This window comes from Suncus etruscus, chromosome 6, assembly GCF_024139225.1.
Source record: "Suncus etruscus isolate mSunEtr1 chromosome 6, mSunEtr1.pri.cur, whole genome shotgun sequence".
Classification (NCBI taxonomy): domain Eukaryota; kingdom Metazoa; phylum Chordata; class Mammalia; order Eulipotyphla; family Soricidae; genus Suncus; species Suncus etruscus.
In genome coordinates, this window is record NC_064853.1 from 34,640,252 (window position 1) to 34,656,303 (window position 16,052).

At 50.0% G+C, this 16,052-nt stretch overlaps 1 protein-coding gene across 1 annotated transcript in view; it reads right to left on the reverse strand.

Moving 5' to 3' along the window:
* The window catches only part of CFAP57 (cilia and flagella associated protein 57), a 75,471-nt gene that overhangs the window by 16,213 nt on the left and 43,206 nt on the right, over nt 1-16,052 (reverse strand). Inside the window, exons 13-20 of the mRNA XM_049775507.1 lie at nt 15,788-15,881; nt 15,100-15,290; nt 12,885-13,058; nt 11,753-11,911; nt 10,365-10,508; nt 4,676-4,792; nt 3,441-3,575; nt 3,212-3,355 (exon numbers count right to left, since the gene is read on the reverse strand). Of these exons, the coding sequence (XP_049631464.1) occupies nt 3,212-3,355; nt 3,441-3,575; nt 4,676-4,792; nt 10,365-10,508; nt 11,753-11,911; nt 12,885-13,058; nt 15,100-15,290; nt 15,788-15,881 (1,158 nt within the window). The remainder of the gene's footprint in view (nt 1-3,211; nt 3,356-3,440; nt 3,576-4,675; nt 4,793-10,364; nt 10,509-11,752; nt 11,912-12,884; nt 13,059-15,099; nt 15,291-15,787; nt 15,882-16,052) is intronic.

Below are 16,052 nucleotides of genomic sequence, written 5' to 3' on the forward strand. Positions count from 1 at the left end.
TCCTAAGTCAGCAGCATGCAAGGCAAACACCCTACCACAGGATCACCACTGTGCCACCGCTCTGGCCCCTAAAATAATGTTTTTAATTGAATCAGCAGTTCTTATTATTTCTGCCTTCTGTTATCATCATCCTCGTAAGGGGAGTCCTACCCACCTTTTTCCTTGCTCCTCTCCCTTGAATACCAATGGCCCCTTGAACTTCTAGCTTGGGGGTATATATGGTGAATGCTGTTTCCACAGTCAGTTTGAGCACTTTCAGGGTTCCTCATCACAGTGTCACTGAGGACTCATCAGAGCCCCATGTCCCTGTTCTGTTCAATTATTCATGAAAATCACCCACAAAACAGTTTCCCAGTCCAGACAACCTTGAATTGAGGATAAGTAGTCTGAGCCTGGAGCTCTGGAGTGTCTACAGCACCCCCTACTGGCCTTAACCGAGTTAACGTTTCTAGGCATGGCAGGGTTAGGCTGTGTGGAAAAGCTCAGGAAACCTCTGCCTCCCAGAATCAGCTCTCTAGTCAGCTGGCCACCGCCCTTCCTCTCCCACACTTCCTCTCAGCCACCTCACCCCAATTCTGAAGCATCCTTTGACACGATTTCTTCCAGAACCAGCAGTCATCCCCCAGGTGGTCTCCTGCCTCTTTGCCCACAAGCTTTTCTACCCACCAACACAGCATCCTCAGAATCAGTAACAGCTCTGCCTAAGCAACCAGGGGTGCAGTTTCTCGAAAGAAGTACTTCCAAGGGATGCTTGCGCTCACAAGCATTCTGGAGGCTTCTCCAACCCTTACACAGTAAGGCCTGAGGATTCAGGCCTCCCAAACCCCAATTCCACATAGGCCTCCCTTGTTCCTATCTGTTCTCCACCATTCCCTCAGTCTGGAGGTCTCTGTCTTCTCCCCAGCTCTCCTTACTCCCCAAAGAGCCACAAAGTCCCAGAGTACAACTGAAGACCACTTCTAGGTTGGGCCAACTATCCTGAGATTATTGTGGTTCTAGGACATATTGAGAGGAGCATCCTATGGCATTGATCTCGGGAGCTTCCAGGCCAGTCTATGAGAAGCCTCAATCCATGTGTCCTGAGTACAAGCAGTCATTGTTTGATGTGTGGGAGCTCCTGGGTTTGTGTTGTGGCTTGTGAGCTTCTGAAGAGTCCAGGCACTACAGTACCTCTTCAGACCCAGACCTGACACATAGCTTCTACTTCCTCCAGTCCTCATGTCACTTGCTACTTCCTCCTTCCTGGAAATGGCTCCTAGGAAGTTAGGAATATCCTCAAGGTTCCCCACAAAGGAGAGGTGGTAGCAGAATGAAGAGAACTCTCAGATCTCTGACTCCTCTAGACTTAGGTTCTGAGCACGGGTCAGTCTGGGCCCTGCCCAGCCCTGCCCCTGCAGCTGAAGCTCCATGAAAGGAACCATTGTCAGGAGCCAGAACAGTGGTTTCTCAAAGGTCCTGAACCTTTCAGTCTCTCTATCAACTAAGTCTACTATCATAAACAAGGAATCTCCCTGGGCATCATGCTGGCTACACACACACACACACACACACACACACACACACACACACACACACACACACACGGGTTCCACGTGGCTCTCTGCTCCCTTTTCCGAGGGAAATGCTGAGGAAGGCATTGTGGCTTTTGGGGTGTAGGGGTGCAGAAAAAGACATGACAGCTGGTCTGAGCAGATATCTGCTACCTTGCCCCTTTGATGAGCTTATGGTCTTCACTTTCTTTTCTTTTCTCTAAGGATTGACCTTGCTCTTGTGGTCTAGGTCTAGGTCTAGGTCTAGGCTGGGTCTAGAGAGAGGCTGCCTCAGGCCCTGGTTCTGAGGGCAGTGATGAAAAGTGAAGCAATTTTATGAGTGGATAATGGCTCCTGAAGGCACCTGGGCCTCTTGCCCTGCCCTTCTCATTGTCCTGGACCTGGGGAGGGGAGGGAAGCGGCCTCTCTCCACAACTCTGTGTACCAGCAGTTGGGTCTCAAGGGTCCATCAACTGGCTCTATTTCCCTCTCTGGGCTTCCAGATGCAGGAGGAGGACTGGGTTGGATCCTGCAAGCTGTTTTTTAGCAGGGTCTGGGAGCCCCATGGGGCTGGGGGCTGGCCTGAAACATAGTGGGCTCTGCTTAGCTGTGTCTGTGCCGCTGGGCCCAAGTGAGAATTGGCTTGTTTTAATCCAGCATGAACAGTTCCCTTCCAGTATTTATTTTGATGGGGGCGGGCTTACAACACCTGGCTATGCTTAGGGATCACTCCTGGTAGTTTTAGGGGCCAGAGGGGGTACCAGGGATAAAATCTGGGTTGGCTGTATGCAAGGCAAATGCTTTATTCATTGTATCATCTTTCAGCCACTTTCCAGTATTTAAATGATAGCACTAAAAATAAATACAGCTGGATCAACAGTACAATGGGCATTTGCTTTGCATGAGGCTGACCTAGATTGTTCCTTGGCATCTGCGCATGGTCCCTCTGAGCCTGCTAGGTATGATCTCTGAGGGCAGAGCCAACATGCAGGCCTGAGCATTACCAGGTGTGACTCCAACCCTACCGTCAAATAAAGTAAAAAAGTATGTGTCTTATACATGGGATTCTGATGTTCTCTCCTGATATTAATTCCCATTAATTGACTCAGATGACATTGATACCCAAACAAAAATCTGGCAGAAGAATCCCGATTTGGCAGTCTTGATAACGTGCCTAAGTGGAGACGGTGGTAATGGGGTCAGCCTCTCTGGTCTCTGGGACACAAGATCCCAGAGGCGGGTGTGGGGAGCTTATCAGGCCACTCTTGGTGCGGGTGTGGGGAGCTTGGGGACTGAGGCACTAGGAAGTCAGATGAGATGGGAGAGTGATGGAAAGGAGAACTCGGTCAACCCCCTCGGTCAGCAGGGGCCACGTGATACACAGGGCAGAATCAAAATTCACAAAAACAAAGGAGATGAGATGAGAGTTGGATCAGAGAGAAGGCGAGAGAGACTGGAGAGCTCAAATCACAGGAGGGCAGTGACAGGGCATGAGAGTCAGTGAGAGGCGGGAGTCAGCCCAGGGGTCTCTGCATCTAGATGGAGCAGAACCACCAAAGGTGTATCCGAGAAGCAGCATGTAAAAAAGCTTTAGGAAAGCGAGTGGGTCCCTTGGATGCTGCAGGCCTGGCAGACACAGCAAGCAGCCCATGAGCCTGTGAGCCCTGTGTGGTGCCCGGTACCTGCATGATGCGGACATAGTCGGTGCGGTGCAGGTCATTCTCCTTGATCACCTTCTTCCGCAGCGTGGCCAGGTTGCGCTCTAGGTGCTCTCGCTGCCTGGCATACTCCTGCTGCAGGTCTGCGTTCAGCCCCGCAATCTCCACCTGCAGCAGGGGGTGGGGTGGTATTCCTATGAGAGAGTGGAGACCCTTGGCAGGGTGGGACAGGGGGAATGAAGGCCAGGCTCACCATGTCTGCCCGCTGCACGTACATCTCAAAGAGGCCTCGGACCTTCTCCTTCAGCAGCCTGGGCTCTTGGATGTAGGCCACACAGTTGTGAAGATCTGTCTTGAATCGTCTGACCAGCGCTTCTGTGTCCCGTTCCTGCAAGCAGAAGCACTTGCTGTGATCAGAGTCCTCCATGTGAAGGATCAGGGGCTAGAGGCTGGGGGTACCCGGTAGCAGAAAGGGCAAGAGATCCCGAATGGGAGCCTGTTGACCACCTGGGGCCCACAAAAGGCACTGAGACTAGAATATGTGAGTGATAAAATCGTTGTATTCTGGGGATGGGGTGCACCTGGCCTGGACAGCTTCGCCCAGTGGCATGGGCTGGCTTCCTTATTGACTTTGGATTGCTTTCTGGACTGTAGGTCTGGGAGATGAAAGAGCACACAAATGGCTCCCTTTATATTTTTTGAGCCAAGAGGGGATACACTCATGTGCTCTGGGCAATCTGGGGGCCATAGCTTCCCAGTTCCCCATACAAGCTCAGCTGGGGCTGCCCAAGGTGGCTGCTGTGACTATGGGATGAAGAAAAGCCCACATTGGCTCTTCTGCCAATTCCAGCAAGCTCTCCCCTCCCCCCAAAGGCTTTGTCCAATGCTCATGCCCTCTAGTCTTTTCTTTCAGCCCCTAGAGCCCTTTGCATGGTTTTCCTACACAACTACCTCATATGGTAATGACAAGGTACATGCCATATTTCCTCATCCACTGGTGCTGGTGAAGGCAGGATCTATATATGTTCATGTAAACTCAGTGATTCATGTTAGGTACAGAAACATTTTAGCCCTGTGTCAAAAACTAAAGGTGTGGGCATGTCTTGGCTGGGGGCCAGAAGACCTAATTTCCAAGTAGTACTGACTCTGTGGTACTGTTAGTACCAAGAGCCTGAGATATATCATCTCTGAGATCCTCCCAACCTGCATTTATTTTGGTTGCCAAGATCTTTTACCACAGATAATAAATGACTTCTCTGGTGTGTCCATTTCCAATCCAAACATACAGTGTGAGATGTTTCTGGGACTCTGTCTCATTTACCCTTTTCCTGTTACCTAGAATCATTGTCCTGGTTCCTGATGAACTCAGCCATGCAGGGCCATGGGTGCAAACATTTGGGTCCATTGGAAACCAAAGATCTTAGCTACCCACTAAGATGGTGGCCAGACCTCAAGACCAGGAACTGCCAGAGGCTGAAATCCTCCCACCTTCTGCCGCTCCTTGCGCAGCTCCTTGTCGCTAGCTTTTAACTTCTGCCACAGTTCTGAGATGTTCAGCTCCAGTTGCGTGTTCTGCTTATGAAAACGCTCGAGCTCGTTTTCCATCTAGAGAGCACCAGGGAGAAGGAGCAACACTGAGAAGGGGAGGATGCCCCAGGATGCCCCTACCATCTGAGATACAAAGTCTGAGTGTGCTGCTGCCCTGAGGTCAGTCTACTTTGTCTCAAGTTCCCACTCTGGGATGAGGCTTTGCTTTTTTCTCTGACTTCGGGCCACCTGGTCTTCCATCCTGTGTTGTGTTGTGTTGTATGTGTGTGTGTGTGTGTGTGTGTGTGTGTGTGTGTGTGTGTGTGTACGCGTGTGGGCTCCTTGACTAGCTGAAGTAACCCTTTTTGGTCATATTTTCAAGCTTTTGGTCAGCTTTTGGGGTATTCAAATAATTCAAATCCATGTTCTGAACACAAAGAAGCAGCTGTCAGCAGTTGCTATTCTCATGACTCTGCAGGGATAGCGAAGTTCTGTGACGTGCTTAGGTGGTTCTTGTGGGGGAGGATGAAAAGTGGGTGTCTGGTCCATGCATGGTGAGCTGGTACAGTAAGAGTGGGTGATGGTCCAGGGCAGTCCACCTTCTCCTGCCATTCTGGGAGTGCTACGAGGGCACATGGGTGAATATGTCTGCCCAGCTCAGGCAAACTATATACCTTAGAAGGGTTGGCATGGATATCTATAGCAAGACAAAGGGAAAAAAAAAAGAGGTGCTTTCTGGGACTTGTGAATAGAAAAAGGGCAGAGCACCTGCCTCATGACACAAGGCCCTGAGTCCAACCCCCAGCAGCACCTTGCATGTGCCATCCCGGTGGCTCTGGTATTTGGGACATCCCTGTGTTACAACAAAGTATTTCTGAGGCTCTGTGTGAGCTTCCATGAGCACCTGTGGGACCCAGATAACCACAGCAACAAAAGGTGAGGGAAGGGGAATTAAAAAAAAAAAAAAAAAAGAGGGGCCGGGCGGTGGCGCTAGAGGTAAGGTGCCTGCCTTACCTGCGCTAGCCTTGGACGGACCGAGGTTCGATCCCCCAGCATCCCATATGGTCCCCCAAGCCAGGAGCGACTTTTGAGCACATAGCCAGGAGTAACCCCTGAGCGTCACCAGGTGTGGCCCAAAAACCAAAAAAAAAAAGAAAAAAGGGGGAGCTCCCTGCACCTCCTGTTCACAGAGGCCACCTTTTTGTCCACATAAACAGCTGCATCACAGAAACTCAATAGCAAACGTCAGAGTGAATGAATTTGGCTGTATTGGCCACCTAGTTACCAGGGCTACGTTAATTCAAGCAAAGTAGAAATTGTGGTCATCAATGAACACTTAGTAGATCTCAACTACATGGCCCACAGGTTCCATTATGATTCCAGCCATGGTAAGTTCAACGGCACAGTCAAGGCTGAGAGTGCGAAGCTTGTCATCATGGAAAGCACGTCTCCATCTTCCAGCCAACATTAAATGAGATGATGCGGGTGCTGAATATATCATGGAGCCCACTGGGGTCTTCACTGTCCTGGAGAAAGCTGGCGTTCACTTTAGAGGCAGTGCCACAAGGGTCATCACCTTTGCTCCTTTATATGTGTGGATGGGTCTAAACCATAAGAAGTATGACAACTCCCTGCAGATTGCCAGCAGCACCTCCTGCACCACAAACTTCTTGGCTCCCCTGGCCAATGTCTTCCATGACAACTTTGGCACCATGAAGGTTTTCTTTTCTTTTTTTTTTTCTTTTTTTTTTTTTTGATTTTTGGGCCACACCCGGTAATGCTCAGGGGTTACTCCTGGCTATGTGCTCAGAAGTTGCTCCTGGCTTGGGGGACCATATGGGACACCGGGGGATCGAACCGCGGTCCGTCCAAGGCTAGCGCAGGCAAGGCAGGCACCTTACCTTTAGCGCCACCGCCCGGCCCCCATGAAGGTTTTCATAACCACAGTCTATGTCAACACTATCATCCCCCAGAAGACTGTGGATGGCCCATCTGGAAACTGGTATGACAGTCTAGGAATGGTCCATAACATTATCCCTGCTGCCACCTGTGTCACCAAAGCTGTGAGCAAGGCCATTCCAAAGTGGAACAGGAAGCTGAGTAGCATGGCTTTACATGTCCCCACTCCCAAGGTGTTTGTTGTGGATCTAACCTGCTTTCTGGAGAAGGCTGCCAAACATGATAGCATCAAAAAGGATCAAGTGATGAAACAGACCTCACAGGTGCCCCTCTAGGTCACCCTGGGCTTCAGTAAGGACCAGGTTATCTCCTGTGACTTTAACATGGCCACTCATGCCTTCACCTTCAATGCTGGGGCTGGCATTGCCCTCAATTGCCACTACATCCACCTCATTTTCTGATACAACAATCATTGTACCTATCACAACTGGGTGGTGGATCTCAGGGTCCACATGACTTTTGAGGCATAAGTGCCTCAGTGAGATCAATAAGAGAAGGATCCTTGGATACTAGGGTTGGATGTTTCATCTCCTTTTCATCCAATACACTGAGAATCTCCATACCTCAAGTTTCCATCTTAGATTCCCCTGAAGGAGAAGGGCCTAGGGAGTCTCACCTTGTCCTGTTCCATAAAGTACAATGCACAACCCACTACAATAAAACAGAAAAGAGTTGACTTCTTTTTTCCAGACAGAAGCCAGTCAGAAGTTAAAGTGGGTGGGAGAAATCAGGGTGCAGCTAAGAGAGAAGAGATCTTAGTACTTGCAGAAGGTGTACAGGGCTGGCCAAAAATGCAGCTCTGTAGATGACTGGAGGCTAGGCTGAAGGAGAATTCCAGAGTCTGCACAGATGCATGGAGGTGTGGGCAGTTTGGGGCACTTCTGAGGCTCTGAGGGGCCCAGCATCCTTGCATGAGAGAGGAGCTACAGAGGTCAGCTTGGCTGGGCCCTGTAGGAACCAAGGGCAGAAGCTTGCATCGAGACAAGTGTGGGCTCTAGCCTGGCCAGAAGTGGAAACCCATCACAGCTTGAAAGCATGGGGAGGTGCCAGCATGTTGGATATACAAGGGCTACCACTTAGTGATTTGTATCTTCAAAGCCCAGTGAGAGAAAGTGTGATGGCAGGTGGTGGACAGGCGACTGCTTGGGTGGTTTAGGCAAGGAGCCCACATCATAGACTGGAGCAAGAGAAATGGGTGCCAAGGTCAGTTTTTAGCACCTGCAGCCGATGGCACCTCTTTGCGATCTCAAGATCAGTAGGGACAGATTAGGCCAGATGGAAAATACTATAGGCAAAGCTTCTAACCATGCGGAGAACAAGAAGAATCAATTTTGCAGAAAAATGGTTAAAATTGCCACATCTAAGCAGCTGTCTGGATATCAGGAGACTAGCCAAGCAGGGGAGCAAGCTCCTATTTTCCTGAGGTATGCATTCAAACTGCACTCTCTGTTTTTCCTCATTCTCATAGTGACTCTCACCAGAAGCATGTTGGAGAGGCAGCCTCTCAACTCCAGGCAGGATTTGGCAAGACCCAGAAGACACTTTTGGGTTTTTCTTCTTGGGGAAAGGTTAATACTGGCATCTAGTGGGTCAAGGCCAGGGATATGCCCTTAAATATCCTTCAATACACAGAACAATGCCCCCCCCCCCAATCACAAAGACATTCACCCTAACATGGCAACAGCCGAGCTTAAGGAATCCCACACAAGATAGAAAAAGAGTGTGAAATCAAACGAAAAGTTCTGGAAACTTCCCCTCTAGGAAGGGGTTTTGAATTTTCATTACAGACTTTCCTAAACCAAGTGGAGAGAATGAATGTAAAGTCAGGTGCAGGGGTGTTACTGCTCCAGCACAAAGCTTCTGTCCTTGCTGCTTCCTTCACAGGAGAGGAGTGGGAACATGACTGCAGATGCCTCTCTTCTAGCCAGAGGTCCCCCCTGCCTCCAGGAATCAGGCCCAGCAGTACCCTGGTAGGGACTTATCTGAATCTTTCTCAGATCTTATCTGAATCTTTCTCAGGTGAGCCAGTTCCTGCTGAGTGCAGGACAGGCCCATGACTGGCACAGGAGGGCGACTGTTGGTATGAACAAAACTGACCCGACCTCCATGTTGGCTGGTCAGTGGGGTCAAGGATGAGGGAGTGATGGGTGGGACTTTCCAGGCCAGTAGCTCCCTGTGTTCTGGAGGTGCTGCTTCTCTTCCTTCTCTTCTCAGATTGCCACTGTGGAGCCTTCTAGACTCCCAGGAATGACCAGAGGCTCAGATGCTGCAGATGTGCAGTCAGTTACAGACACTCTTTCTGGAAGCAGGGACACACCCTTGAGGCCCATCTCTCCCTTCACTGCTGGGAGTTTTGCCTTCTGTTGCCCCTGTTGTTTAGGCCCATGGTACCAGTGAGACCTTCAGAGTCATCTGCTTCCATTTTACTCACTGTCCTTGCTAGCACCACGTGAGAAAGAGAGTGAGCAGGAGCTTGCTTAGATGGTGTGGTCCAGGCAGCATGAAATCAGGAATTTTCTGGGCAGAGGAAGTAGCCTGCAGAGCATGGGGAACTTTTGTTCTGTTTCTGGAACCTTCTGAAAGCCTCTGCGAAGAAGAGGGGGAGCCTTGAAGATGAGGCTAGAGAGGCAGATTCAATTCAGCCAGATTGTTCAGGGAGTTCAGATTTTATTCTAGGTGGGATGGGACATTCTTGGTGGGGATGGGATGGAGTGGGGGTGGGGCTTCTCTGGCCTGGAGACCAGATTGAAGTCAAGCTCTGAAGAGAGATGACAGAGTTTTGGATAGGACTACAGTGACAGAAGGGAGGGAGGTTTGGGGAATAATTTTGGGGATGGTTTGGTGGTGACTTGTTGAAAGGGGAGAATCAAGACAGCTGTGATAGGCCAGGGAAGGACTCAGGGCTGAGCTCCAGCACCATCTGGACCCTGAGCACTGCCAGGTATGGTCCTTAGGGGCCTAGTCTGTTGGGCCTGAGCCTCACCACTGGAAGTAGCCGTGAGGGCCTGCCAGCGCTATTGGTGAGGCCACTCCCCCAAAGAAACAGAAGGAAAGAGAGACATTACACTGGACCCTCTGCTGGATGGTTCCAGACACTCAAAACGGGGGAGGGGAAGCATCAGAGATTCAGCTTTAGATCAACAGTGGACGTCAACCGCTCTTTGCCCGGTGAGGGGCAGGCTGACAGGCAAACCTGTCACAGGGAAAAGCAACATGTGTGTGTGTGTGGGGGGGGGGGTGGAGAGCAGAGAGGGCATTGCTCACAGGGCACTGTGCCTCCCTGGTCTCCAAGAAACCCTCATGCTTGATCTCTCCTCTCGATTTCATCCTGTTTGCCTCCCAGAACACACAATGAAACAGCTCTCGGGCTTGAGAGCCTCTGGTGACTTTCCGTTCCTTATCAGATGGGGAGTCCAAACAGTGAGAGTTTGCCTAGGCCCCAACCAATATTTCCAGTCTGAAAAAAAAAATGTTGACTTTCTGGGAGCCGGGCCTGGTGGCTGAGTACACATCGCCCCCTGGCGGCTAGAGACGAGATAGCTGCAGTTTCCCAGAGGAGCGCCCCACGCAAGAGAGGCCCAGCCCACCCCCAAGGGCCTAACACAGGCCAAATCACTAAGCAATCTTTCCAGCAAGCATTCCTGCAGGCTGCGATGTCCTGGAGGCCAGGGCGTGGCTGGCGACTGCTCACCTCCTGAATCTGCTCCTTCATCACCTTGATTTCATTCTCTCGAGGTTCTATTTGCTTCTTCAGCTCCTTTATTTTGTAGTCCAGCACAAATTTGAATTTCTCTAGTTCTTGGTTTTTCTTTTTCAGTTCATAGATTCGCTTCTCCTGTAGGTGGGATGAGAGAGGAGGTGAGAGGGTAACCAGGAGACCCTGTATGTAGGTCATACTTGGGGAATCTTTAAGGCTTGCAAAATTATGGGGGCTGGCCTCGGTCCCTGACAAGATAGATACGGTGCTTCGTGTCAGCTCCCCGTGGCCTGTCTGTGTCGTGTAGGCCCACAAAGGATGTTCTGCACAGACAAAAAAGTTCCCCACCTCTGCTTTAGGCCAAGAGTTTAGGAAGCCGGCTCACACCATGGCCACAGTGCTGGGATCTCATTCACTTTTTATGGCCTCCACTGACTGGCCCATAGGCTCTGCTGTTGGGACCTGGTCCTCCTGATTTCCCCTCTTTACATCTGCCTGGACTCTAGTTCCTTCAGCACCCATAGAAAATGGCTCAGTCTCTTTCCAATTCAGTCCACACAGGCCATGTCACAGGTCACTGACCACTGGGTGAACAGACAGGGTCAGGTGAGCGCTGACTCCTGGCCACACCTGCCAAACAGCTGCACTCAGAAAAGAAGCTGCAGTATGGCTGCTGGTCTATCAGCTCCAGGCCAACTGAGTCCCCTTATCTCCAGAACCTGAGATTCTGCCAGGCACCAGGCATTTTCACAAAGACCAGAGATTCCATGTACTGTTTTATTTTGGTTTTTGGACCACACCTGGTAGTGCTTAGCAACTACTCCTGAGTCACTGCTTGGGAGGTGCTCCTTGCAGTATTGGGGGGGGGGGGGCATTTGGTCCCAGGGATGGAACTTCACATGTAAACCAGGCACAGTAGACCTTTGAGCCATCTTTTGGCCTTCTTCATATCCTAACCTCTGTCACCTATGGGGGGGGGCATACCAGATAGTGTTCAGGGCTAATTCCTGGCAAGACTCAAGGGACAATATCAGGTGCTGGGGGTTAAAAGCAGATTGGCAAGCACAAGGCAAGTGCCCTACCCCACTGTACTATCTCTGACCCCATATCTGTCACCTCTGAACCAGATGACCTTGGGCAAATATGTAGCCTGTTGGAACTCCTCCTTTAAGCACATCAGTGGGGTTATTCATAGCTCCTGGGCAGCTGGGGGAATAGACTGGGATGAGTTTCAGGCAGCCTATAATGAGCACATAGAGGGCACATCACTGAATGCTCATCCAACAAGCCCAGGTGCTGTGATGGGGAATGGGGGGCCCACTCTGTTGAGCCTAACACTCAATGCCAGAGCAGGGGAGAGGGAGAGACAGGGTTCAGAGGACCTTTTCCTGAATGGTGTCATCTCTCTCCTGGATTTCCCGCTTGAGGCCGAGGATGTCCTTCTCCAGGGACTTGATAACTCCTTGCAGCTTCACCTGCTCTCCCTTCATCGCATCAATGTCAGTGGTCCGCTCCTCAATCTCTTTCTGCAGGGTGTTGAACTAAAGATATAAAAGCACAGAACAGAACACTCTCAACACAGGGCTACTCCAGGCTGGCACAGACACAAAAGCTTCACTCCAGGATTTGTGGTAGTTCAGGAATTTTCCAAGTGGACTGGGAAAGGTGTTGATCAAGACTCAGCATGTTAAAAAAAAAGAAAAAAAAAAAAAAAAGACCCAGCATGTGTGGGGATAGGGTCTGTATCAAGGCATCAGTGCACAATTTGCTTAGGAGGTCAGAATTCTCCAAGGTCACATTGACCTTGAAACCTTGGCTTCTAAGCCCTGCCAAGGTCACAGAGACTGGGCTCTAACTGTGTTGAAGAGGAGAAGGGGTATGCACCTTAGTAGTGTAATTACTGTTCAGTGATAGGGAAGGAACCCAGGTCTTTGCATGCAAGGCATATGCTTGACCACTTAGCCACTCCCCTGGATAGAAAGGCATACAAGTTTGCTTTGCACTTGGCTCCTGTAAGGCTGATGTAGGAGAAATTGTGGCATTCTAGAAGGCTCTTTGAATTGAACCCTCCCTGCCCCACTCACCAACAGCTGAAAAGATCTGTACTTCTTCTGAACTAAGCAACTGAATCTCCTGTTCCTCCCCCATTATCCCTCACAAACAACCTTCCCCACCTCTGGCCCTACTATTCCAGGAGGCGGAGGACACCCCACAGGAGGAGGAGGCACAGATACTGTCTCCTCTAGAAGTTCATTTCCATTCTGATTCTGAAAACTTGGGCGAGGACCTACTAGTCAATTAAAATATGTTCAGAATCCCCTAAAGTCACAGGGACACCCCCTATCCATAAGAAAGGGGAAGAGCGGAGCGTTCCCTCTCTACTCTGCTTTGTGGGCCTGTAGTATGGCTCTGACTTTTGGCTTGAGAATGTGAGTGCCCTGGACCACTGGGGCAGCTTAAGGCTCATCTTCTTTGTAGGGAGGCCCTGGCCTACAGATTCTTGGCTCTCACTACCTTCTTCCTCATGATGCCAGTTTCTCCCTTGAGCCGCAGATTTGCTTCCTTTTCATCTCGAAGCTTCTTCTCATACTTGGTTTTGATATCTTGAATTTCTCGGTCTTCATCTTCTTCTATCTGCTTCTTGGTCTCCTCAAATTCCCGCAACTGCTGCCTAACATCCTCCTGGGCCTGGCTCAGAAAAAGAGAGAGCACCGTGGGAAGAACGCTTGTGCACGTGAGTGTACACTCACACTTGCACACACAGTTACAAACTTGTGTGTGCGCAAACACTTGCTAACACATATATGCACACCCACTCATATGTGCTCTTACAGACATGAGAGCAGTATACAAATATATATACTCACACACACATAAACACTCAGATGCTCTTTTCCTCCTTCTCACCTCTCTTTTGCTTTCTTCCTCCCTCTGTCTCACATACATACTGAGGGGAACTTGTTGGGGGCAGCAGTTTTTACAGAAATGGACATTAAGGTCAGTGGTGCTCTGTTTCCTTTCTTCTGTTGTGCCTTCTCACCTTGTCCCTTGCTGTTGACTCCCTTGCCACACCCTGTTGTGTAGCAAGATAGCTTGCCTATGGAAGCTTGCTGCCTCCTCCCTTCACAATGTCCTCACTGCCCACTTGGAGTAGAAGCTCTAGGCTGGCTGGGCCACAATCCATACTTTACCCCACAAATGCCCAGACTAGTATCTAGGAACAACCGGAGATGCTCTAGGAAAATGTCAAAGGCTGGAAAGATGACTGGGGAGTGGGGGGGCATCACTCCCTTTTGCTTATTACAATTAAGTGAGGGGAAATTCTAGATTTTGTCAGAACCAACTGCCCTTTCTCACTAGCCCTGACTTCCTCCTAGGCTGCAGGGCCATCCCTGGGCTGAGTGTTTTGGAGGTGATGAATAGAGGGGTTAATGGCCCTAGTGAATCCTGATCCCCAGACTTCTCTCTACCTATCAGACCCTGTTCCAGAGGAACTCGGTCAGGACAGCTCTATTCACAGACCCACAGACAGGTGTGGCCACTGATCCCTCTGGTCTGGGAAATTTTTGTTTGCTTGTTGTTGTTTTTTTTTTTGTTGTTGTTTTTTGTCACACCTAGTGGCACTCAGTGGTTACTCCTGGCTCTGTGCTCAGAAATCGCCCCTGGCTGACTCAGGGGACCATATGGGATGCTGGGATTCGAACCATCATCTGTCCTGTGTTGGTTGCATGCAAGGTAAACACCTTACCGCTGTGCTATCGCTCTGGCCCCTGGTCTGGGAGATGTTATTAATAAAGCAAAAGACCACAAGAGAAGGCATGTGGGAAGTTTGGGCATGGAGGAAGGTGGGCCTGTCTCCTATTGGTTCCCTGTGTCTAATGCAAAGCCTGGGCCACTGATGTACATTAGTCTTTCAGGAAATCTAGAATTGTCATTTTGACCACCTGTGCATGCTGGGTACTGGTTCAAAGGTTCAAAAAATCAAACACCACTGGCCTACTACAGTAGATCAGAGTAGTTACTAATATCTGGTTGATACATGGATCAGTACCAGTTTGCAGATGCTAGAGACTGAAATCCACTGATCTAGAAGGGGCTAGGTTCAGACTGGACTCTCAGAATTGGGGCTGGGTGAAAAGCTCCTGGGAAGCAGAGAAGGAAATGAGTGAAGCCCACTAATAAGAGACTAGGGTCAGGTTTGGTCAGTCGAGATGGAATGACCTCATCTAACCAGACATATCAAGTCAGCTAAAGGGCCAGAGAAGTGGCTAGGGGCCAAAGAGATAGCACAGCTGTGGGGCCTTTACCTTGCATGCGACTGACCTAGGATGAACCTGGGCTCGATTCCCAGCATCCCTTATGGTCCCCTAAGCCTGTCAGGAGCGATTTCTGAGCATGGAGCCAGGAGTAACTCCTGAGCCCCCCGGTGTGGCCCAAAAACATAAAAACAAATAGACAGGTGGCTGCCTTCCCTATCTCTATTGTATCTACAGGCTCTTCTGGAAAAGTCTCCCCAGTGTACTGCATCTTGGAATTGTACAAGTTGGGATAGAGGATAGCTATAAGCTTAATCTATCCAAGGACCTTCAGTCTCAGAGTTGTCCCTACAACTCTACCCCTCGGTTCAGTGTATAAACTAAAAGGTCACAGAGTATAAACTGTGATGTTTCAAGCTGCTCCAGGAGGCAATGTCACACGAGAGCAAGTGCATCTGCACCTCCTCTCATACCTCTTCCAGAAGGGTGCTTTTCTCCTGCAACTTGGCCTCATAAAATTCAGTCAGCTCCTCCAGGGCCTGGCTCTTGGTCTCATCGGTATCCCGAAGCTGTTTCTCATAATCTTCTTGCATCCTCTGGGACTTGAGCTGCAATTCCTGGTACTTCTCATATTCTAACAGCAGCTTCTGGTTGTTACAACATTCTGGAGCGAAGCAAAGAGATTCGGGGTAGGGCAGGAACACCAACTGCAGGGATGCCCCTTCTGGAACCAGCTAGAACAGGTATCTTCTGAGTCAAGTTCAGACAGATGTCCATCCTTCGTCCCCTGCCTTTCCACTACAACCTCTCTCCAGCTACCCCATCACATCTCCTGACCCTCTAGTGTTTGCAGGTGCAAGGTCAAGAAGACCTTAGGTGTGCAAAGTAGATAACCATACTAATACCCCAATGCTCAGAATAGTAGACTGAGGGCTGAGGTGAGGTGACTCCCTGGGGGATCTAACCAGAATGCAGTGAGTCCTGGATCTGAGTCTCCATATCAAAGCTTTCCCATCTCTGCTACAGGTATGCAGTAGGTATTTAATGAACAAATTCACAGCAATGACAGCCGTGGTGAGTTCCAGGAGATTAACACAGCCTGCTTGGACAGCAAACCACGTTACCTGGGTCTCTGTTCACGGGCCCCTTTGCTGAACTCACCCAGGTCCTGCAATTCCCGGCTCTGCTTCTCCAGGAGGTCTTCAAGGCGCTCCTGATGGAACACATCCTGCTTTTCCTTCTCTGTTCTTAAAATCTGAAACAGAGTCCAAAGTTTTTGTCTCCACCCATCTGCCCCATCTGGGCCACACTGGTGTTTCTCAGGGGTTACTTCTTGCTCTGCACTCAGGGATCACTTCAGGAGAGATCTAGGACAGTCATATGGGATGCCAGGGATTGGACATGTGTTAGTCATGTGCAGGCAAAC